The sequence below is a fragment of the Aquarana catesbeiana genome, linkage group LG08 (assembly GCF_042186555.1).
Source record: "Aquarana catesbeiana isolate 2022-GZ linkage group LG08, ASM4218655v1, whole genome shotgun sequence".
NCBI classification, from domain to species: Eukaryota; Metazoa; Chordata; class Amphibia; order Anura; family Ranidae; genus Aquarana; species Aquarana catesbeiana.
The window spans coordinates 228,464,395-228,490,614 of NC_133331.1; the positions used below are offsets into that span (position 1 = coordinate 228,464,395).

The 26,220-nt window shown below is 41.6% G+C and overlaps 1 protein-coding gene across 1 annotated transcript in view; it reads right to left on the reverse strand.

Moving 5' to 3' along the window:
- ADAM8 (ADAM metallopeptidase domain 8) overlaps positions 1-10,540 on the reverse strand; it is a 57,146-nt gene extending 46,606 nt beyond the window's left edge. The window contains 3 exon segments of the mRNA XM_073596920.1: positions 569-672; positions 10,428-10,489; positions 10,491-10,540. Of these exon segments, the coding sequence (XP_073453021.1) occupies positions 569-672; positions 10,428-10,489; positions 10,491-10,525 (201 nt within the window). The 5' untranslated portion in view covers positions 10,526-10,540.
- Positions 10,541-26,220: the final 15,680 nt, after the last annotated feature.

The window sequence follows — 26,220 nt, forward strand, 5'->3', positions numbered from 1 at the left end:
GTTTTTTTTTTAATTCATTAAAGTGTGTTTTTTACAAAAAAGATTGCGTTTGAAAGACCCCTGCGCAAATACAGTGTAGCATAAAATATTGCAACAACTGCCATTTTATTCTCTAGGGTCTTTGGTTAAAAATATATATAATGTTTGAGGGTTCCAAGTAATTTTCTAGCAAAAAATACAGATTTTAACTTGTAAGCAACAAATGTCAGAAAAAGGTTTAGTCTTTACATGGTTAAACTGACCTCATTTACAGACAAAGTTCATTCCTTTGATATAAAAGAACTACAAGTTACAATGTTTCTCCTTATCTCCAATGTTGAGATAAACTTGTCAGGCTGCCTGGAATTTTTTTGTCAGCTGTCAGAAGTGAGCAGAGAACTCTCTGCACTTGTCACATAGAATTGGGGGAAGTGCTTTTTTAAGATGGGGGGGGGAGTAGAATCACGATTTTGATTCTTTAACGATTAATCGCGCAGCTCTATTACAGATGTTGATTGGTATAATATCCGATCAAATCAAAATCCATAGCAAAGAACATAGCTGTATCAGTTTATATATGACTACCTACCCGCAACCCTTGCAAATCCCGCTGTGAAAGAACTTGGTGCATCCTTTGTGGAATCACGGTCTCATACATCTTCACATGGGGAAGTTGTACCATTTCTGAAGAACCTAGAAAGGAAAAACATGAAACCAAAATGAAGGGCAAATCTCACAATCAATAACAGATCTATGCATCAGTATATCCTGCTATTGTATTTCATATAGTATTCCAATGCAACTATCATCCAAGAGGTTCAACGTACAGCGACCAGATTGGTGATATTTAGGCAAAAATCTCAGTTTACACAGACATGGAGCAAAATGGAGACAGAACTAGAGCTGCACAATTAATCGTCAAGAATCGTTATCGTGATCTTGACTAACGTGTTTCACAATTCTTTCTATGCAAAGAATTCTCTCTGCTCACAGTCCTCAAAAGAAAGGAAGAGAAAAACTGGGCAGTCTGCCAAGAATCAAAACATTCTTTATCAGTTGAACTCAAGTATAAACATTGTAACAATTTGTCAATGGAATAGACTTTGTGTGTAAGTGAAAAAAGTTTAACCACTTAAAGACTAAACCTTTTTCAGACATTTGTTGGTTTCAAGATAAAATCATTTTTTTTGCTAGAAAATTACTTATAACCCCCAAACATTATATATATATTTTTAGTAGACACCCTAGAGAATAAAATGGTGGTTGTTGCAATATTTTATGTCACACTGTATTTGCGCAGCGGTCTTTCAAATGCAATTTAAAAAAAAATACTTTAATGAATTTAAAAAAAAAAAAAAAAAACTAACCAGTAAAGTTAGCTCCTTTTTTTTTTTTGTATAATGTGAAAGATTTTACGGCACGAGAATCGGGATCTTTTTATTCTAAGCAACAAAAAAAAATCGTGATTCTCATTTTGTCCAGAATCGTGCAGCTCTACTGCGTTCTGTGATTGTAAACCCTCATAAGTGTTTAATCCTATTCAAATAAAGCCCAGTACACATGAGCTGAATGCCAGGCAGCATCGGCCAAATCAATAAAAACTGTCCGACATTCAGCCCGTGTGTACGGCAGTGGGTTCTGTCGAAGGGTCATGACTGAAAAAGGTCTGCCAACCGGCTCCAATGGCCAATGGCTGAGAGTGCTGACCGGTATGATCTGGCGGGGGGGACATCCCCATGTCAGAACACGACAGCACAGCAGGGGAGATCACTGTACTAACATTGGATTGTATATACAGTGGCTATGACCTGAGGTGCCAGTCTAAAAAAACTAGTTAGTAGTGTGTACGCGGCTTAAGATTGGACATACATTATGCAATTTTCTTTCCTTCAACCCCAGGTTGTAGGAAAGAAAATCACTTGATTCCCTATTAACGCATTCAGTGTTGATGGAGGATTCCCTCCTGCTGCCACCATTGTATTCTGACAGCGGGAGGTTTCCCTGTCATCAGAAAACAGGCAGGCTGGTTGTACCAACTTCAGTACAACCAGCCTTCCCATGGATGGATAGAAATTCATCCAGTTCCTGCTAAACCAGGCAAATTATGATCCATCTATAGCTGGCTTAACTCTGAACTAACTGAGAGCATACGCCAGTGTGCATGGGGCTGCTTTATATAGCTCCCCAGTGCACAACTACATACAGATGCCTGTTATAATACATTTAATGGACGCCTGTACATGGCAGAAGCAAGTCCTGGGAATATCAGTACACAGGCTTTGTACATTGTACGACCCCTGTACAGCCATGTGCATGAGGTCTAAAAGTGGATCTAGACCCAAGAATATAGTCTATATATTCTATAGCTCTCCCTCTGTCTTATCTCACTAACTCTGCTGCTATCTTTATTACCATTGATTTGTATGTGTTTGTTTTTCTCTTTTTTTTCTCCCTTTTTTTTCTTTTACATTCTGCTTAAAAATGTGTGAATCAGTACTGCTTGGACCTTGAAGAAGGGGACATACCCCGAAAGCTTGTCCTGAAAAATTGTATGTTAGTCAAAAAAAAAAAAAAATCACGGACAGTACTCAATTTTCTAGATCCAAGAACAAACATTGAATACATAGAACCTTACCAGCCCTTAGGCCTGGTTCACACCTATGCATAAAACGCACAGCAAGAAGCACTGCAGAAACAGATCAATAGCAAACTGCATAGGTGTGAACCGTTAGAGAAGGTGACTGCATTAAAGAGTAACTGCAGTCATTTTTTTCAACTGTCCATTAGAGCTGCACGATTTTGGCTAAAATGAGAATCACAATTGTTTTGCTTAGAATAAAGATCACGATTCTCGCGGTGTAACATTTTTTACATTATACCAAAAAAATTGGCTAACTTTACTGTTTTTTTGTTTTTTTTTAATTCATTAGCGTATATATATATTTTTTTTTTTAAATTGAGTTTGAAAGACCGCTGCGCAAATACGGTGTGACATAAAATATTGCAACAACCACCATTTTATTCTCTAGGGTCTCTGCTAAAAAAAATATATATATACAGTATCATGTTTGGATGCTCCAAGTATTTTTCTAGCAGAAAATAATGATTTTTACTTGTAATCAACAAATGTCAGAAAAGGATTGGTCTTTAAATGGTTAAACTTCCTTCATTAGTTCTTTTCTTTGATAACAGAATGAAAAGATACTTTGTTTCTACTTATTTGTGTGTGTCATTAAACTTGGCAGGCTGCCTGGATTCTTTTTTTCCCCAGCTGTGAGAACTCTCTGCAATTGTTAGAAAGAATCATGACATGCTGTTTTGAAGATCGCAAAGAGAAAAAAGATCACGATTTTGATTCTTAACGTTTAATCGTGCAGCTCTACTGTGCATCTATTAAATCTTCTGCCCTTGCTGATTTAACTTTGAATAGTAAAACATTTTTTTTCTGCCAGTAAATACCTTATACAACCCACTTCCTCTTACTAGTCTGGTAAAAAGCCTAGGCTTATGACATCATGCACAGCTCTCTCTCTCTCGTGAGAGTTTGCCAGGAAGGAAGGGGGGGTGAATCATAAGAGGGCCAATGAGAGCTGCAGAGCTGGAGGTGTGCCTCTGTGTGTCTGTGTAAATTCAGGGAGTGAATAGGCAGCAGCTTCAGCTGCCCACAGTTAAAATGGCTGCAGGCAGGAGATTTCTGCAGCATATTTGGCAAATACAGAATCACAGTATATATAAAATAATATGCAAAGTGTTTGGAGGGAAGCTTCAGAATGGCAAAGATGTTTTATTACAAATTAGGTGAGCAGACTGCAGTTCTTTAAGCTGGGTATACACTAGTAGAATTTGGTTCAATATTTTTCATTTTTAGAATGTTAGTTCGTTTTTCTAATCATTAGTGGGGTCAGATTGACATTTTTCAGTACAAATTTCAGTGTATGTTGTTTTCATTTGGTAAAATCCATTCATTCCAAAATCGAATGTTAAAAGCAAAAATAACCTTGAACTACTTTCGAACGACATTCAAAAGTACTGCAAATTTTTATACAAATTTTCTTAAGAATGTTTGAACAAATTTTCATTTGAGAATCTACTAGTGCATACCCAGCATAAGTTGTCTTTTTTTAAAGCCAAGTACATTTTCTACAAGTACAGAAAATACCTGTTCTAACTTCCTGTGTACTCAACTGAAAACTCAAATAATGTTATCAGCTTTCCAGGCAATCTTCCAGGAACTACATGACCCCCTCCTACCTGGTGACAGAGATTAGAAGGGGAAGAAGTGTTTGTAGTTCAAATCATGAAAGCAATCTAGGGAAACAATGTTGCGCCTCCATAGACACAGTATTGAGGAGAGATTTTAAAACTCTCCTAGTGCTCACTGTTGCACCTCTCACAAAGTTTAATGGTGACCTGAAAGACCTGTATACACAGGGGCGGTTTTACCCTCCTTTTTACCCGCTTTTACCCTTTACCCGTCACATTTAGCAGGCAGTACTGCCACCAAATGTGACCCATTCAAGAGAATAGAGCTGCTCCATAAACACTAGGCTTGCAGTTGTGGAACGCTACTCCCTTTCATAAACCCTGTTTCTGTTGAATCGGCTGATAATCGGCCAGTGTGTACCAGCCTTAAAGAGGATGTAAACCCAACATTTCATATTCCTGATATGTGCCTGCTGTACCATGTACTTGTATGAAAAAGTATCCTGTTTTCTTTAAATTGCTACCTTTGTGTGAAATCCCTGGTGCTTCTGCCAGTCCCTCTGCGCTCCTATTAAAAACTGACCACACTAGGCATGAGAGCACAGCATGGTCAGTTCTCTAGCTGTGCTGGTAACTTCTCCAATGGTCAGACTTGTCCTGACACCTCCCTTCCAGAACAGCTATTTACTGGGAAGTTCAGTGTGCTGTTGCTTCTCCACCTCCCCCCCCCCAGATCTTATGCAGCTGAGAACAGAGGGAATGTGATCACATATAAAAAAAAAGGGGGGGGGGGTAGTATTTATAATTTTTTTTTTATATCTATACACAAATATATTGCCTTTCATTTCTATTTTAAACTGAATGGGTTGTTTTACAAGGTGATCATTTACAATCGCTAAACTGCAATCTATTACATTTTTGGTTTTGGATACACTTTAACAAGTACCAACAACACAACTTTTGTATATGTTCAGCTGGGTTCACACGTTTGCAGTCTGGAGTCCGGTGCGGTTTTGTTCACTGGTTCAGGTGTGATTCAGGTGCAAATTTCAACTGAACCTGAACCGGACCCAAAATCGCACAGGACTCTTTTCAAAAACAGACCGCTGTCGCCCCGGACATGTGTGAACCGTCTCCATTGAAAACTGGTCCGGTCCACATGTTGTGCAAATCAGATGCCGTTCAAAACGCATCCAATTTGTATATACACATGTGAACCGGGCCTTCAGAAAACAAAAATATGAGATGAATCCACATTTTTATACACATGTGAACACAGAGAAGCTGATCTCTAAAAAAAAAACTAAGCAGTTTCTTATTTTTTTGCCACCACAGTCCCCCCTCCCCCGCAGATTATGAGTGAACAGAGCAGATGCCTTGAGGATGGAAATCAGCCCTAATGAAATTCTCTAGATTTTATATCTCAGCCTCAATATGTCCACACCATGCAGAAACATATTGTACTTTCTCTAGCTGTCTATCAGAATTGTAAATGTATCTTTAGCAACATTATACATTCAATTTGGAGTCCTTTGGTTATTAGGCCTTTCACTATGTAGGTCTGGACCAGTTATTATTTAGCTACATCTTTTTGTTGGATGGAAGGAGTTAAGCCTCTTCCACACAGGGGGGAGGCTGTTGGTTCAATCTGTATCACTCTGTGAAAAGCAATCCACTGTGGATCACTTTTCAGAGGGCGGTAAGCACTGAGGTCAATGCAAGACACCTTAGGCTTAATGTACACGGGACGTTTTAAAACCTCTCCTGAATGATGGATCTTGACAGCTAGTAACCGACGTTTAAAAACATCTGTTGTGCCGCGTTTACATGCTGCGTTTAGCAGCGTTTTTTGCATTGCAAATGGTCAGAAATATATCCCCATTAAAAATGCCTATGAAGAAAACATGAGTTACCACGTTTACAGACTGTTACAGGCGTTTGGCATTTCAAATGCCTCTGAACATCCATCCTGAACGCATTTTTTTGCGTTCCAAAAAATGCTTCTAAACTCAACTGCCTAGAAAGGGCTGTAAACGACCCTGTGTACATGTACTGATAAGATAACATGGAGGAGAGTTCAGGGGCAGCTGAAAAAAATGCCCAACGGCTCCTAAACGTCCGTTTACCAGCAGCGGTGTACATGAAGGCCTCATTAAGGTGAAAAAACACAAGGGTTTACAACTCCTTTAATGGACAAATTACTGAAGTTTGAAGTTATAACTTCAAATCAGTAATTTCACAATAAGTAGATAACTAATAAATTATTATCTTATATGATATAGCATATCAATATATGATTTAGCTTGATTATAACAGTACCTTTTCAACAGCAGTAGATTCTTATTCTCCCTCTTAAAGTGGAGTTCCACCCAAAAATGGAACTTCCACTTTTTGGATTCCTCCCCCCCTCCGGTGTCACATTTGGCACCTTTCAGGGGGGAGGAGGGAGCAGATACCTGTCTAACAAAGGTATTTGCTCCACTTCCTGGCATAGCTCACCGCTGCACATGCGGTGACCTACGCCACTTCCGGCGCCTACCCCGCCCTCCCCCTGCTGTATTCTGGGAGACACACAGGTCCCAGAACACAGCAGGAACCTGAGAGGACACGCGCATGCGCAGTAGGGAACCAGGAAGTTAATCCGCACGGCTTCACTTCCTTATTCCCTTACCGAGGATGGCGGCAGCCGAGAGCCGAAGGACGGATTGACTTCGGCTGCCGACATCGCAAGCTCCCTGGACAGGTAAGTGTCCATATATTAAAAGTCAGCAGTTGCAATATTTGTAGCTGCTGGCTTTTAATATTTTTTTTTCAGCGGACCTCTGCTTTAACTGTGTGAGAAAAGCATGGGATTATCGGTAAATCTTATACACATAAACACATATTTTTTCCTTGTATTTAGGAGGGCTGGGCTGGAAGGGAGTATTTGTCTTTTAGACACATGCCCCCTTCTATGACACTGCAGTGAGAGGCGTGCCTCCACTGCAGCATTTTTATTGAACAGCTCAGGCCAATGGTACTTTACCATTGGTCCAAGACTCAACACTGTTTATTGAGATCAGTGCCTCTGACAAGAAGTGAGGAGAGGCACTGTGAGCTCATCCTCTTAGTCTGCTGCAAATAGAAGGTGCCAGCTTGTGTTTAAACTGGCCGCTCTGTATATAGCTTCTGACAGGCTGCGCAAGGAGCCCTATATCTCCGGAACCATAGATGATAGGTGCCAGTGGTGGGGTAGGACTTCAGCTACCCACCCCCTCAAATTTGGGGTCTCTGTGACCCCAGGTCGCTGAGCTACGACCCTTGAAGCTCGATCGTTTTTTATTTTATTTTTTTATGGCAGGTGAGGCTCTGCCTCAGGTGCCTCCCCTGACTGCATGTCACTGATATGCAATGCTTAAGAGGACTGCCAGACCGCAGACCTAATAGAGGAACAGATGATCAGAGGATATGCTACATTTTTGGACTGGGGATATGGTGCAGAAGACAATAGGAAATGGAGAGTATGTTACATGAAGCTAGTAGATACCAGTGCTATTACCCTACTCAATGTTCTCATTACAGACTGCTGATGTCTGAGAGCCACACATCATAAATAAAAGCCAGATAAGCTGCAGTTTTAACGCCCATCTAAAGCTCTACTATACACCTGGAGAGGGCTTTTCACATGCCACCGAAATGATGAGTCGCAGCCATGCCAACTTTAACACATGTCGAGTTGACATTCACGCAGGTGGCCCATGTGAATGAGCCCTAAGGCTAAACTCACACTTGCAAAAAAACTCCAATGCTGATACTAATGCGAACCAATGTGCCTATAAATATTAATGTGCATTTTTGACACATTTAGGATACATTTGAAAGAATGTACCCTGACACCCTCCAAGTGAGTTTTTTTTTTTGGGGGGGGGGGGTTCCACTTCACAGAGAATACATAAATGCGTCTCAACCAAATGGAACCATAGAGATTAATGGGTGGAGTTGACAAGTTTCGACTCATCCCAAATTCATCAGGTAGGTTCATTTGTGCCACACAGTGACGCGAAGCAAAGCAACCCCTACATGTTTTTTAAATGTGAACAGTTCTGTCCACTGCACATATTATTCACTATAGGCTGCTGCATTAGGCATTCAGGGGAGCAGCAAAAATGTGCCCCAAAGCCTGCTTCCAATGCCAGTGTGAACAGGGCCTAAGAAAGATTATTCCCAGTGTTCAGTTTGGAAATCTCCTATGTGGACAAGTCAGCTGCAATTAATGCTCTCTATTCCCAAGTCACTTATACAAAATGTGTCTTCAATTAGCTCTTCTTGTATTACAGTAAAATGGAGTAAGGGAATCCAGCATCTCTTTAGTTTACTTTGGACACTGTAAAGGGAGTGTTGTACTGGAAGGTAATCATATTAAGGGAAAAGGATGACGAAGGCAAGGTTAGCAGGGAAATGGAAGGAAGAGACAAATGGGGGTGGGGGAGAGCTGAAGAGACCATAAAAGAGGAAGAGAACAAATAATGCAAGGACAAGGAGAACTACATAGAGAAGATAAGGATGCATTCCAATACACTGAGTACATGTAAGCAGAATAGGGGACATTTATCAATCTTGTCTCTCCCATTGTGTCCAGTAAATATTTATTTACTGCATATTACGACCATTGTAGTTCTAATACCAGAATCATTTGCAGACACAAACCAAATGCACTGTCGCAACTCAAAAAAGTGATAACACTATTTCCAACATTTTGCAACTGAAAGGTAACAATTTTAATGGCGAAGTAACTTATGGCGCTTCCCAATCTTATGCTTAAATAGCGCAGAAGTCGCCAAAAGCATCAATAAGGCCTTCATCAGAAAAACCATTGAACATGCAGACGAGGGTAAACGCTGGTGCAAAGAAGTGTTGGCGCTTACAAGACTACGGCCACGTATGTCACACGTGTGGCTCCCTGGCCATGGTAAAGTTCCATAGGCTTCACAAATGCCTAATACAGTCTGTGTGCATGAACGCTAATACATCTGTAGCTAAAATGGGTGAGAGATTGGAGGTACATAGACATCAGATCTACATAAAACAAAGATATACAGAACATCATGACATATAACAAACCTAAGAGGGAAGTTAGCATTGCCCAATGTTATATAGGAGACAAAAGGAACAGAAGACCACTGAATACTCCAAACCACTCCCTGAACACTGGAAGGGAACACAACGGGAGAGTATTCATTTATTCATTGGATAGGAATGTATACTGATGGTTTCAGCACACTTCTGTTCTATTGCTTCTGAAGCAAGATGCAGAGCAACAGCAACAGTTTAAAGAGTAACATTCTTTTTTCATACACATACATACATATACACACACTATATGTAAATATAGATTGTTATATTCAGTCTAGTTGGAAAAAAAAGTCACAAATCCATAGTTCAACCAGTAGAATAAAATAAATAAATAGAAAACCTCAGTTCCTCCAGAAGAAGGTAAAAAAAAAAAAATAAAACAATAAAGTATGGTCCAATTTGCTGGGGAAAATAAAAAACCTTCCTGATCCCCCAGAGAGGCAATTAGAGATTTCCTGGATGAACAATATCTGACATTAATACCTACAAATGTTAAAAGAAAATATATGTATATGTGTGTATATATAGATATATATATATATATATCTATATATACACACACACACACACACAGTATATTTAGTGTATATATACTGTATGTACTGTACAGTAATATATTTTTTTGTTTTACTGTACAGTACATACAGTATATGTACACTAAATATGCTTTATGTACTTTACAGTAAAAAATATATATTTTTTACAGTACATACAGTATATTTAATATATATATATACACACACACTGTACAGTAAAAAAGTGTTTTTTTATATAATATATATACACATACACACACTCTCTCTCTCTCTTTGTGACACACACACAGATCTACGATCGGTAGCACTTTTGTTAGTACCTCTATGTAATCCTATACATCCTGTACAAAAGCAATCGCAGAGAATCCATACAAAAATCAATAAGTACAAAAGTAATAGAAATATATTACATTAAAACAGCGATCTGCCACATCCTGCTCTGGCCGAATCACACCGAGAGGTCAATGCTCAGCATAGAAGTGGAGAATAATAAGACGCTCCATGAATATAATGATCGGACTGATCGCACAAGCCATGCAGTGTATTCCGATCCCAGTATAAAGTTTCTTTTGGCCCCCATAGAGATGATGAACTCACCCAGCAGAGCCCCCAGCGCCCATAGACGCGCCCATAGACACACCATGTACTCCTCCATCCTCCCCGCTGCTCGCAGCCTCTCCACGCTCCGCACACATGGACCACAGCCTATATCTGGACTCATTTGCATACAAGCATATGTTAATAATGGCTGCCTCTGATTGGACGGCTATGTATGCAAAACGTGGAGCCCCGCCCCGGGTGAGTCATGAGCCTATTGAGTCATCATTAGAGGAAATGAGGATCGGACAGGATTGGAGTCACCGGCTTTACAGAGAAGTGGCCGGGAGTGGTGACATCGCTGTCATTAATACACTTCTCTATTACATTTTATTATTCATCATCTTCCGATCAGATCGGATATACAGATAAACAGTAAAGCACGTTTGCAGGATTAACCACTTCCTACATGTATTATTACAGTACACCTTTCTCCTCCAGGGTCTCGTACATCCCCAGGGGGTTATCAGAGGATTTCAGGGGTCTCTGACCACCAATGTAAAGGGGCCATTTCCACTGATCACCAATAAAAGAACACAGTTCTATTGCTAGGTGTATGATACATTGCTCTTTGAAAGTTTGTAACATTTTTAATGTTTATTATTCTTCTTTTTTATTCTCTTTGTATTTATTATTTTGAAAATTACAACATTTTAATAAAAAAATGTCAATTATAAAAAAAAACAAAAAACAACACAATTCTCCTCTAACCACCAATGGAAGGGCACAATTCTCTACTGATCACCATTGGAGGGAGTGATATACTCATCACCAGTGTAAAGAGGCACATTTCCAGGATAACTACTATAAAGAGGCACTTTTCCATGGATCATTAATGTAAGGGGCAATTCCCCATCACTAATGGAAAAGTACAGTTCTGCACTGATCACCATTGTAGGTGAGTACTACACATCATCAATGTAATGTAGGAGGGCACTTTTCTACTATTCATCAATGTGAGGTGGAAATTGTCAGCTGATCACCATTGAAGGGGAAGACTACACTGATCACCAGTCCAAGACACTGATCTCCAACGTAGGAAGAGACTTTATATTAGACATGTGCGATTCTTTTCATAATTGAAATTCAGCAGAATTTTGCATCGTTCGAACATTCGGATGCATCCGAATGTCCGAAGAAAAAAATAACTAATTTAAACTAATACGAAAGAAATTGTAACGAAAATAACGAATGAATTTGGCATGATTCATTAATTCGTTGAAGGTCTAATGAAACAAACAGTTGACGGAGTAAATCTTACAGTCCAATCAGCTGATTCATTGGGGTTGATGTACCAAAACTGCAGAGTGCAAAATCTGGTGTAGCTGTGCACGGTAGCCAATCATCTTTTAACTTCAGGTTGTTCAATTAAACTTTGACAAAGAAACCTGAAAGCTGATTGGTTCCTATACAGATCTGCACCTGATTTTGTACTCTTTAGTAAATTAACCTCATTGTGTGCTGGGGGTTGGATTACTGGCAAAGTGTGTTCCTGAGAACTGAGTGAGAAGGGTGTTGTATTGTATTTGAGCAGAGGAGAAGAGATATTGTCATTGTGTGTTAATGAATTCAATAAACAAAACGGCTTTCCGAACTACGAATCAGGGTCACAAATATATATACACACATAAATACATTTTTTTAAAATAAAACCAATCGATTTGTTGTAATGAATATCTATACTCTACAGCAGGGGTCTCCAAACTGTGGCCCTTTGCTAGCTTTTATCCAGCCCTTGGGGCACTATTTCACCCACTGATATGAGCCACTATTCCTCCCACTGACACCAACAATGGGGCACTATTTCTTCCACTGATACCAATGACGGGATACTAGCCAAAAGGGGGGAATTTGGGACTTTAAATGAGACACAATTTTTGTGCCTCCATCCTGGGTTCAAGTACATAAAAACCATCCCCACACATTTGGAATGTGTTGCAGCAATCGGGCATGCTATGTGGAGGTTTTCTTGGCTGGGGTGGGGCTCCTTGCCTCAGTCCCGGAACAGACAACCATTTGGGATCCCATACTCCTCGATGCTAGCCAAGCACAGTGCTATAGCCGACCTGTAAGTACAGATCTCTTTCTCCCCATGAGGTCTTTTCTCCCTTTAATGGGGTAGAACATATTTACTAATATTACATATTTATCTATATCTACAGTTTACTTCTGTACCCAACTCCTGATGAATGGCATATAGCCATGAAACGCGTTGAGTTTCCATGGGGTGCTCAGACAAGTTCGGCTCATTACTTATTCACTGGCCCATATATACTTTTTATACATCCAAGATTCATTGAGTACTATGCAATTATCAATGTGTATGTACCTATCTTATAGCAGCTCTTTTGCATATGATGTACTAATGCCTGCTAATATGAAACGCCAAGCTAATGTATATGTATCCATTATGTTTATGCCATTGTGCATGTATACATATGAAAATACTTTTTTACTATTGTTACAAATAAAAAATGATTACTATATACTCTACCTCCACAAGTCAATTGCCTCATTTAAAGTCCCACATTCCCCTTTTTTATGACGTGATACTATTCCTCCTCCTAACAGGGGCAATACTCCTCCTCTTTGACCACCAAACCTGAGGCCATATTTATTCTCACTGATGCCAGGCCTGTGACATTTCTGTCCCTGCTGGCCACACTATGGCCCTCCTAAAGTCTGAAGGACAATAAACTGGCCCTTTGTTTGAAACGTTTAGAGGCCCCTGCTCTACAAAAATAATGAATTATCTGAAAATGAATTAACGGAACATAAAGATTATAACAGAAGGAAATTATGTATTTTACGAATGAAAATAAAAACTAAGCAAAATTTTCTGTCGTGCACAAGTCTACACTTTACCTTTGACCAGTAATGTGAAGGAGGCACAATTTTACTAACCACTATTGTAATGGGGACACTTCACCGCTGATCACTAATCAGTGACCACTAATATAAGGGGCAATTTTCCAGTTATCACCAATGTACAGAGCACCCCACTAGCTACAAGTGTATAGAAACCTTTCACTACATATAATGAATGTAATGGGGCACTTTCCCACTGACCACCAATGTAAGGATATTTTTTTCCACCCCATTGACCACTATTGTAATTAGACATTACATTTTTCACAGTGCATACCTTTTCTGGCCATTGTTATTTTTCTTTCTTTCTTTTTTTTTATCTGGAGCATTTCTAGACCCTGGCACCCAGAGCATGTGTCCCAGGTCTTCTACTAAGATCTCCTCTGAAATATGGAAATTATACATTCCATTTCTTTTACAGTTCCAAAACATTGTATAATGGATTTACTTTTCAATACATCTAGAATTACTTGGCCATGTGACATTTCAGTTTTTAGACCAAATCATTTTTGCTTAGTTATTAGTCTTAAACGTGATCCAAAGTGGTCAATATGGCATCCTACCAGCCCCTCAACATTTCAATCTGTGAGTCCAGAGGTCACCCTTATCTATTAGGACCCTAGAAACACCCCTGAGTATTCCTAAAAAGAATATTGTACAAAGCAGGGGGATGTTGGAAAACAGTCTGCGGTGGATGTCAAATATTCTAGGTATGATTCATTCTTCGATTAAAATGTTTTACAACTTACCGATTATGCTAAGGTACCCTTAGATGTAGGTATAGAAATGTTAACAATGGTTGCCCGAGACATTAAAACTCTTAGGGACTCCTGCAGAGATGAGTGTAATGAGTGGTAATAAAGTTAAAAGGTTTGCTGACATGAGAACTCCTCACAGTGTGGTGCCTGAACTCATGTGGAGAAATGTAAGTGATGAGCCAACAAGATCTAATCACTGCTATCCTGGAACTCCAGCCAGAAATCAAATTTAGAGTGCTGAATAAATTACAAATCATGGGGATCCATAGTAAAATTTTGATAGAGTCCTCCTGGTGACCACCCTACAGTCATTGTAAATTAGAGCCAATGACAGGTAGCAAAAGTACTGTCAGTGTACTGTATAATTAGGGACCAGAGACATGGACAGACGTTTTTAGAGAAGAGGGGCGCATCAGTGCAGCAATGAACTTTTAACATTCATTTTTAAACCAACCACTCTATTCTCAGTAGTTCACCAGTCTCTTTTTTTAGCATCTCAGAGCCTCAATGTAGTTTTTAAGCCCTTCTACCACCATAGCAACCAAGAGCTGAAAGAGGTGGAGAAGGAAAAAAAGTAAAAAGTTTTATTAGCAACAATAATGACCATCAAAAATATTAATATTATTACATGTGTTGCATCGGTGCCAATACTAAGCATTTGCATGAGCACTCATGCAAATGCTCCGATACTAAAATTGATACCTTCAAGTCCACAGAACAACCAATTTCACATATGTACGGGGGCTGGTTTCAGTGCAATTTGTAAAAAGAGTCCAGTGAGATTTCGTTTAGCAGTCCAAGTATGAATTTTTAAGGTTTATGACACTGGAAATTGCACCTGAACCAGACTGAAACCAGACTGAAAATCATATCTAACAAACAAATGGCCCCTGCCATGGCAGAGGCCATTTGTTTGTTACTGGTGTATATTGGTCCGGGGACACACTGTACACCTTTGCTGCCATTGTGCTCTTGCTGGGTGTCCAGTGTGCTCCTGTTCCTTTAAGGGGGATTGGGCTCCCTCCAGGCCCACCTGCCCCTCATCTATCCATTTAATGCATGTGCTTCCATCGTGGAGACGCTTAATAAATTCAGTAGTGTTAGGACTGCAAGCATATACAGGGTGCCGTGAAGAGGCCTTGCAGTTTATGCATGCGTTTGCAAATGTGTGCTAACTAAACCCCCGTTTTTAACGCAGACTGTTGGACAGGTTTGGTCAGTTGGCAGACTGGTTGGTGAGTTGAGCTATGGAATGTTCTGTTTTTGTCTTTCATGAAAATCATACCTGACTCTTTTTAAAATCGCACTGCGGCCAGCCCGCACAAATGGGAACCGGGTCTATAAAAAGCTGGTTTGGTTCACATGTCATGTGAATTGGATGCGGTTCAAATTGCCTTCAATTTGAATACATGTGAATCGGGGCTAACCGCTGCCTTAAAGTGTTACTAAACCCACAAAAGTAAAATCAGTCTGTATATGCAGTAAAGCATGCTTACTGTGGAACCTAAGGGGTTAATCCCCTGCATTCTGTAAAAAGGCGGTCTGATCCTGTATGCTCAGATCCTCCTCTTCTTCGACTGACTCCAGAACAGGTCCAGATAAGACAGAGTTACTGGAGTCAGGCTACACATGCCCAGATTTGTGTGTTTTGCTAGAGAGTTTTTTTTTTTTCTTGGAAGAGTGCACGTGATCAGCACAGGGCCAATCAGCACTGTCCAGACAGTGGGTCAGGGGTCTTTGATCCTGATAGGACAGCAGCAGTGCAGTATGGAAACTCCTCCTACAAGCTTTAAGCAGGAACTGATAGAAGTCACAAGACTGCTATATATTGCTTATGAGAAAAGGTATTTAGCAGTTTATATTTACCAAAATAATTGCATTTCCATTTTCTGTGTACTGTGGGAGACCAGATATTGTGAATGCAGGCTCCTGGGTTTAGTAACACTTTAAGTACTAATTTTCATTAATCTAAAAAACTGTCACATGACACTAAAAATAGGTATCGGTAATTGGTATCGGCGAGTACTTGTTAAAAAGTATCGGTTCTTGAACTTGGTCTTAAAAAACTAGTATTGATGCATCCCTCATTATTGCATAACTTTTAGCACTCCGACACACACTTACCTGGTGCCAAATAACCTGTGTTGGATCACTTTTATGATAAACACACTCTGGGAAGACTGCTTTAGGCACATAGGATTCATTTCAGTGCTGGCTGGAATGATCAAAAGCTCTAAATCCTAATACACATTATTAGAAAATCTGATGAAAACCTCCGTATTTCAAAACAATTGTTCAATTTTCTGTTAGTTAGTACACTGCTTTTGAGAGCCTATATGAACTGTTCAGATGAACATTTCCAAACGGACATGCTGGAAATTTTTTTTGTTAGTTATCATAACGTCCAATTTTTAGACTATTAGTACAGTATTCGTTCTATAAAAATCGAATGAGCAAGCTCACGTATGATCGGAAACAAAGCATGACCATCTACTAAACATAGACCATAGCTAGTTGTCATTTGAGAATTTTCTTACCATTTTAGGCATTCTTATTTTCAACATGGGATGAGGGCATGGAAAACGATTCGTTTGACTTTCTAATAGTGTGTACTAGGCTTGAGAGCAATGAACCTATACTACGCAAGCCTGCCATGCATGACTCAAATTTCGGCCTATTCCTTTCATCACCACCCAGCTTGACAAAAGTCGAACTGTGACTGCAGCCAGTCAGATGCCATTACTGTTCTGACAGCCAGCAAGGAAGAATTCTCCCTCCAGACGTTTTAACATAAATGGAGGAATCTATTTGATTTAATTCGTTCAGCCTGCACACCGAGTATGAAAAATCTATACATGTATGGCTTGCTTTACCTGGGACTACTCAGCCGGACAGCGTTTGGACAAGGTCATCTACAGCCCAGGGCGAACCTACCAAACTGCACCCCCCCTCACCCAAGATGTATGAGCATCATGTGTCAGAAAAAATCCGCCCCCCACCCCTAAAAAAAAAAAAAATCAAGCGCTAATCTGCATGCTTACCCCATAAAATTACCCCTCTGGGTACAAATCTGCCCCCTTGCTGAAATCCCCCCCCCCTCCTCCTAGCACAAATTCCCTCCTTCCACTACCATATCATGTCTTCTAGCACAAACCCCAAAAATCTGCACTCCTAGCACAAATCCTCTTCCCTCATCCCAACATAAATTTCCCCAAATTACCCCTCCTAGCACACCATCCCAAAATTTCCCCTAATAGAACAATTCTTACACCCTGCCAATCTCCAAATTCCCCCTCCCAACACAGATCTCCTCTCTCCAATCTCCATGTGGGACCCCCCCCCCCACTTCACAATGATTCCACAGTGCCCACAGCAGCTGACCCCGCCCACCCCTTGTCCCGGCCCTGCAGCTGGACAGTACTATATGGGAAATCTCACAGACAGCTATAAATTCATGGCACAGTTTCTAGCTTTCCCCCCTCTAGTAATAAAAGTTTAACGCCTTAACATGTGGCTTCTGTATCATGTGACTTTTGCGATTGTCTCATACAGCGGTCACATGGTTGGGAGCCCACCCTACTGGCTCCCAGATCAGAAAACATGACCAAGAGCTGTTGGTGACAGCTCAGTCAGTGTTCTGGGAGCATACAGTGAGCACACACTCATTACACAACCTCTGGACACCATGTATGCATATGTGCGGTGGCTGGGTGGTAAAGCCCAACCTCTTTGCCTCTGCATTTCTGCATTACATGGGTGGAAAGAGGTAAATCAATGACCACACCGGATATACCTTCCTCAGTTCCTGTCCTGAAGACCACCTGTCAGGGTCTGAGTTGAATTACTGCCAACAGTGATAGAAACAGCAATACAAAAAACCTGACCAATAATTTACCCTTCGCCTTTTAAAACACTGTAAAGAGACCCAGCTGGGACACCAAACAAATTGTCCTATAAGCAGCCTATATAAAAAAAAAAAGTTACTAATAAAAAAAAAGAAAAGTTACTAATACTTACCAGGTTGCAACGTTAATCTTCTATATCTTCTAGAGCTACAGTCACCGTTGGTTTCCAACACTTCTGGGTGTGTTGGATGCCACATTCCCCACTGCATGGTGTGGTCACTTCTGCCACTTTACAACAGGACACTCCAATTCTGTATTTTTTTTTTAAATTACAGCACAGGTTGGTAGTAAGACCAAAATGGAGTTTGTATCTACCTTGTCCATGTTCCCTCATTGCTCCAGTCCATCCCCTATTGGGTTACTTGATAATACCCCAGGGGTTAAATCCACTACTAATAATATGAAACTCACATAACCCTTTACCCCCCTCCTCCAAAAAAAATCCCAAACTTCAGGTTTAGAGGGACATGACACTCTTGCTCCATACAATAGTGCCAGTTTCTGGGAATGAGCACAGTCACAAGGGGACAAGGGGAGCTTGCTTAGCCCCGTGCAGTTTTTGACTTTTAGAAAGCCAACAATGTACAGAACTTCCATGGGGCTGAACACCTAATAATATTTAGGCACATTACACACTGAGTGACTGGAAGATAGCTTTTGCTTTTCATTGGTACCTCAGTTTATCTGGCTCTTAGGCCTTGTTCATATAGGTGTACTATAGTATTCACGGGGGGGTCGTTCTCTGAACATCCCCGTGTAGGCAGCCCCATTCATGTCATTTGGGACACAGCGCTGCATCTAATTTGACATTGATGTAGGTGTTATTATTATTATTATACAGGATTTACATAGCGGCAACCCTTTGCACAGCACTTTACAACAGGAGGGCAGACAGTATGTTTAAATACAATTCAATACACGAAGAATCGAACCCTGCTCATTAGAGCTTGTTGTGGACTGTGTGGAACACATTCATGGCCATGCACCCACACTGATGTCAAATTGGGAGCAGCGCTGTATCCATGCGATTACTGTGTCCCAATTGACATGAACAGGACTAAACACAACCCTCTCATGGGTGTACGCTATAGTAAGCCCATGTGAACGAGGTTCTATTACAGTGATGTCTTACATCTGAACTTAAGGTTGATGAAGAATGGGGCTTTCTGTTGTAGTTAGCATGTTAAAAAAAAATCCTGCTTGTTGTCTTTTATAGAGCAATGTCAGACAAGCGATTCTGTGGCAGCAATTCTTTTCTTTCAGCGATTTGTAGCAGCTGCACAAATTCAGTCGCTGTAAAATGAATGGGTTTAGCAATTCCATATACAGTATCTCACAAAAGTAAGTACACTCCTCCCATTTTTGTAAATATTTTATTATATCTTTTCATGTGACATCACTGAATAAATTACAATGCTAAGCTACAATGTAAAGTAGTGAGTATACAGCTTGTATAACAGTTTAAATTTGCTGTCCCCTCAAAATATCTCAACACACAGCCATTAATGTTTAAAGCACTGGCAACAAAAGTGAGTACACCCCTAAGTCAAAATGTCCAAATTGGGCCCAAAGTGTCAAAGTTTTGTGTGGCCCCCATTTCCAGCACTGCCTTAACCCTCTTTGGCATGGAGTTCATTAGAGCTTCACAGGTTACCACCGAAGAGCTCTTCTACTCCTCTATGATGACATCACGGAACTGGTGGATGTTAGAGACCTTGCGCTCCTCCACCTCCCGTTTGAGGATGCCCCACAGATGCTCAATAGGGTTTAGGTCTGCAGACATGCTTGGCCAGTCCATCACCTTTACCCTCAGCCCCTTTAGCAAGGTAGTGGTCATTTTGAAGGTATGTTTGGGGTTGTTATGTTGGAATACTGATGTGCGGCCCAGTCTCCAAAGGGAGGGGATCATGCTCTGCTTCAGTATTTCACAGTACATGTTGGCATTCATGGTTCCCTCAATCAACTGTAGCTCCCTAGTGCCGGTGTTCTGTAGAGAAGTGCACCCCATCGAATAGTGCCCGGTATGTACTGCGCATGAACCATACTGAACAGCACAACAGCTGATTTGCCGATCAGCTGGGCTGACGTAACCAGGGCGCATGCGCACATCGTAGGAGGTATCTCTCTATGAGAGATACCATTTTACAGGCACAATTTAAACCTATACAAACAGCGGGGGAGGCCGTAGTTCTCAGATTGTGCATCGCTGCTGCTGGAGGGTGGCTAGTGGCTGTGTTGAAGAGCTGGTTTTGTCTGTGTTGCAACCCGCCCTTTCACACAGGCAAAATCGGTTGTTCAACACAGCAAACCTGCTTGCAACACAGACAAAACCGGACCATCAGCACACTGTAAAGTTGCCCCGCAATAGCGGGGCACAATGTAAGAGCTACGGTCTTCCCCCCACTGTTTGTATAGGTTTCAATTGTGGCCATGAAATGGTATCTCCCATCGAGAGATGTCTCCTACGATGTGCACTTGCACCCTGGTCATGTCACTCCAGCTGATCGGCAAATCAGCTGAATCGGGCTCCGTTTTGCGCATGCGTGGGCACTATTCGATGGGGGGCACTTCTCGACAGAACACGGGCAGCACTCATGCAGCTCCAGACCATGACACTCCCACCACCATGCTTGACTGTAGGCAAGACACACTTGTCTTTGTACTCCTCACCTGGTTGCCGCCACACACGCTTGACACCATCTGAACCAAAATAGTTTATCTTGGTCTCATCAGACCACAGGACATGGTTCCAGTAATCCATGGCCTTATGGCCCGTACACACGGTCGGATTTTTCGATGGAAAATGTCCGATTGGAGCGTGTTGTCGGAAATTCCGACCGTGTGTGGGCTCCATCGGACATTTTCCATCGGATTTTCCGACACACAAAGTTTGAGAGCAGGATATAAAATTTTCCGACAACAAAGTCCGATAGCGTCAATTCCGACCGTGTGTGGCCTGTTCCGACGCACAAAGTGCCACGCATGCTCAGAAGAAATTCCGACACGGAACAGCTCGGTCTGGTAAAATTAGTGTTCGCAATGGATACAGCACTTTCGTCACGCTGCAATGTTAAAAATGGTTTAATACAGCGCACTCTCTTCTTCTTTATAATGTGACAAGAATTAAGTAGTTTTGCTGCTCATATTCACACAGACTTCTCACAAACTTGTTTCTTTACTATTTATCGGGATTCCCTCAATATATTTTGATTTGTCACAAGTGACAACATTATTTTGGTGTATTTTTTTTTTTTTTTAAGGCCGATTATTTTTTTTTTGGTTTGTATTTTTTTCAAGGCTTATTTTTTGTTTTTGGGATTTTTATTTGTACTCCTGAAAATTTTTGTGTGTGTTTTTTGTGTCAAGTTACCACAACACCATTGATATGTTGTTCTATTTAATCTGTAGGAGATTGTTTGGTGTTGTTGTCCCTTGTTAATTTCACATTTTATGTTAGAAATGTACCTGAATCGTCACCAACAAACTGTCCTTTTTGGATGAAAACACACATAGGAGAGTATAATTTTCCAAAAAATAACTTTTATTAAGGGCTCACAACTAAACAAAGAGGGAGGCAATGCTGGAGAAACTGCAGAAATGGGTGAAGCCTTGGACCCCCAGGGCAGACATCAACTATTTTCTAGCAAAATTGGTGGCCTTTGGAGTCCTTATCTAAGGGAGTGCAGTCTGGTCCAGAAGTCCCAGAGATCCCGAAAGCAGCAGATGACATCTGTGTCCCCAGGCTGTGGTCATACTGCAGCTTTTGTCAGACCAGACTGAACCCAGGGTCATCACTCTCTTGTCTTCCTTCCACGCTTCCTTCCACGCGGTGGCTCTGGTGGTGGAGTTGTGGCAGCAGGAGGAGGAGGAGGAGGATGGTCCAACTCAATCACGTCAGTCTTGGGTGTTAGTTCCCCACTCACCCCCTTAGTTAGGACTTTATAAATAAGTTGCTCACACAGGAGGCATTGACCCTCCTGCATGCCCTGCAGTTTTGTGGCAGCCATGCAGGCAAAGGCCTCTTCAGGAGTGGGTAAGGCTCGGAGGGACGCAGAAGCCTCCTGAATGAGCCTGAGCGCTGAATCCTGCATGGGAGTCGCCTTCCTCGCTCTTTTATATGGAAGGCGGAGGGAGGAACCTGGTCCCAGGCTTCTCTTGGCTGACACTTAGCCCGCCTCCTCCTGACTGCCACATTCCACAACCTCCTCCTGGCTGAGGTCTTCCTGTGTATGAAAAAGGGACATAGTTTTATTTTTTTATTCATCAATCACACACAATTTTCACCTCCTGACTGTTGCAAATTGAATGTTAACAAATATAACAGACTATCCTTCAGAGCCCAGCATTTTTCATTCTTGTCCCAATTATTTTTGCCCACTACTGTCTATTGATATGTAAAACACTTTTTTCAATCAGCAATTACTGATCAATAATAACATCAAATAAACATAATTTATTTATAGACCAGAAATCTGTAGAAGAATGCTATACCTGGCTCAAGCTGGGCTCCTCCACTTCTTCCTTGCTGGAAGGCCCAGGTTGGACATCGGAAGCCTCATCTGGGGTGGAAGGAAGGGTTGAGAGGGTTTCCCTGACTTCAGTGTGGTCTGACAGAAATCGCAGTCTCTCATAGTACCACAGCCTGGGGACATAAATGTCAACTGCTGCAGCTCCGGACCTCTGGGAATCCGTGACCTTCTTGCGCTCCCTAAGATAAGTGCTCCTCAGGCCACCAATTTTGGTTTTTAAATAGGGGATGGTTGCTGTGGGGACCACCGGCTTCACCAACTCCAGCAGTTTCTCCAGCGCTGCCTGCCTCTTTTGTTTATTGTTGTAATGGGGGTGTCTCACCTGCCACAGACAGGGCAGCTCCCTGTATTTGTCTATGAACAGGGGGAGGAAATTGTGGTCGTTGAACCCATCCATTTTCTCTGCAAGACACAACACAAGACAAACCCTAAGGTCAGGCCACTCTCTCCTAATCTTGTTACAATATAGGCTTCAATTTCGAAGCAGTATAGGCCCAAGTTTAGATCTTACCTTCGTTATCACGATCGGCGCTTTCGATGCTCCTTCCTCCGCTCACAGATCGTACGTAATACGCACGCGTGTTACGCTTTATACACACTGCGCATGCGTGTAACTCCGCCCGCCCCTGACGTTCTTTCTAGTCTATTCCCCGCCCCTTTTCGTTCTGCACAGTGGGGGAAGAGCACATGGCGGATACACAGCAGGTGCGTGCTAATTATAGCAACGAGGAGGAGGAGGAGGAAAGCCCGAAGCCTGAAACATCTGGATCCAGAAGGAGAAGATTTAAGGCATCAAATATGTCCCTTGGTGAGATGTTGGAGATGGTGGACATCCTGAAGAGGGCCGACTATGAGGGGAAGTATGGACCTTACCCCAACCCCAATATCAGAAAGGCCAAGATAATGGCGAAAGTGGTCAAGAGTCTGCACTGGCATTTCGGGGTACGACGATCGAAAGATCAGCTCAGGAAGCGGTGGTCGGACCTGAAATTACGAGAACATGAGCAGTACAGAAAGATCCGGAGAGTGCTGCAAAAAAGTAAGTAGTTGTGCTGTGTTCCTATTCTTTATGTTTCTTACGTTCGTGCTGCTCCATGTGCTTTTCTTACAAGTGTACATTTTTAAATGGCAAATTTCATGTTCATGGGTACATTATTCGTTCGTATCAAACATTTTTCTTTCGGCCTATAAAACACCATTGTTTAGGCCATATGCATTTGGCCACAATTTTTACGCCCTACTTGTCAGAAACTATTTTGGTTGTGTAGATGGCTTTGTTACTAGAATGAAATGCAAACTAGATTCTGTGTAAGGAGAGGACACTCAGCAGCTGTTTACACATCTGGACACTGGAGCACTAGTGTAGGACACAAGAACACCATTTTTATTAGGGGGCCACACAGGTGCTCCAGTGTATACTATAGGGGGGGCTACATCTGTGAAGCTTGTATCAAACAGGTAAAATATTGAAGCTTGATAAAGGACACTGAAAATGCAACATTTTGGAACTCTGCCAAAATAGACAATTGTACCCCACTTCCAAGCAATGTTTTATATTTATAGTTCTGCCATCAAATCACTGTGTGCTAAGTATAGCATTTTTGTTTTACATAGGGGAGAAAAGACTCGGAGGACACCCCTCATCCGAGGAGACCAGAGACCCCCCACCTCTGGAAGAAGGGGAAATACCCCCAACCCAAGAAGTGCAGGAGGAAGAAGACGTGGTGGAACTAGTCACCACAACAGGTGAGTGTCTGCGACCACAGGCTCAGGTAAGAGATGGATGCCGGCATATTTTTGATACCTTTTTTTTGGGGTTTCTCTCTTTTTAGGTGATCGTGATGTTGTGGATCCAGATCCTTTCACATCAGAAAGTGCCCAGATCCTGATCGGGGAGATCATGGGGTGTAATTTAGAATTGGAAAACCTCAAGAAAAACATCAATGATGTTATTCAAAAAAATAAAAACATCATTGATGTTTTGGGGCGAGTTTAAATCCCCTCACAATCCCTTTGTTTTTTTGTGTGCTCCAATGTTCAAAATGTTTGAAAGATTTGTAGAAAAGCCTAATTTGGAGGATGCACACAGTGTGCCAACATGTGCTATCTGCCATCACGGGAGATCAATGGATGCGTTTTGGGGGTGCAACCCCTTCCTCAATAATAAAGTAGCTGAGAGGAAGGGGTTTCTCCCCCAAAACACGTCCCTTGATCCCCCGTGATGGCAGCTAGCACATGTTGACATTGGGAAATTTGTGTGCATCTTCCAAATTTGGCTTTTCCTGGGGTGACTTCACCCCATCTGAATGCAATATCAAACACAGTTCCTAAATACTCATGTCTGATATTGCCTTCAAGTTCTACCAAATGTGAACTTTGTAAGTTCAAGATTTGTGTCTTTCTTGTTGATTTTACACATGCCTGTTTTATCTTAAATGGACATTTATCTGTTTTATAATGCTACCCCAAAAATTGTTATACACCAAACATGTTGGTTTGTTAGAAAAACCTTTTCTAAATGCACATGTGATTGTGCAGGTATTAAAGAGATTGTCAAGCAAAAATGTGTGGATTATTGTGTCAACGCTACAACACTTTTGTGGTGATGTAATTGGTGTTTTCTGTGAAAATGGGGGTTATTTCCTAAGGGCAAATCCTCTTTGCACTACAAGTGCAGTTTCAGTGCACTTGTAGTGCAAAGTGTCTTTGCCTTTAGTAAATAACACCCAACAGTGCTTTGTATAAGGTTACCCAATCACGCCATTTTCTGGACTCAACACATTCCTCTCAGGGTCAGCTAAAACAAACACAAGCAGTAAATGTCCACAAAGATTTTCTTTTTTTTTGCTTTTTTATTTGATAAAGGCTTCACAAATTTGCTGGCATATTGATGGCCCCCCTACCCGCAAAGAACTGCAGGTATCGTAACCGGACATCACGGGCACTCAGGGAGGGCAAGCCAGGACGGCCACTTTCAAGCGCCGTCAGTGTTGTTTCAAGGATCATTCCGGCCTCAGGCCCAACTGAGCCAGCATAGTTGGTTGAATGTTTGCGTAAAAAGTTATGGGGAATACAGCACGCCAGGATTATATGATTAAGTTTATACTCCGCCATATGGATGGGTGTCAGAAATAGGCGGAACCGGCTGGCCAGGATTCCAAATGTGTTCTCCACCACTCTTCTGGCTCTGGCCAGCCAGTAATTAAAAACCCTCTGTTTTGGGGTGAGGGTCCTCATAGGGAATGGCCACAAAAGATGGTCCCCCAGCGCAAACGCTTCATCAGCATGGGAGTCCTTCCACATTGTCCTCTGGAGGTGGCAACTCCAAGCTGCCATTCTGGAGACGCCTGTAGAACTCCGTCTGGGCGATGACTCCACCATCGGACATCCGGCCATTCTTCCCCACGTCCACATACAAGAAGTCGTAATTAGCCGACACCACCGCCAACATCACAATACTATTGAACCCCTTATAGTTGAAATAGTATGACCCCGAGTTGGGTGGTGGGATGATGTGGACGTGTTTCCCATCAATTGCCCCTCCGCAGTTAGGAAAGTCCCACCGCTGGGTAAAGTGGGAGGCCACAGTCTGCCATTCCTGTGGCGTGGAAGGAAACTGTTGAGGAAAACAAAAATAAATTAATATTTTTGCACATAAACATGGCAAGCAGATTAGACACAAACATTCTTGGCCAACCTCCAGATAGCATTTATTAAGGGGAATTTAACAACA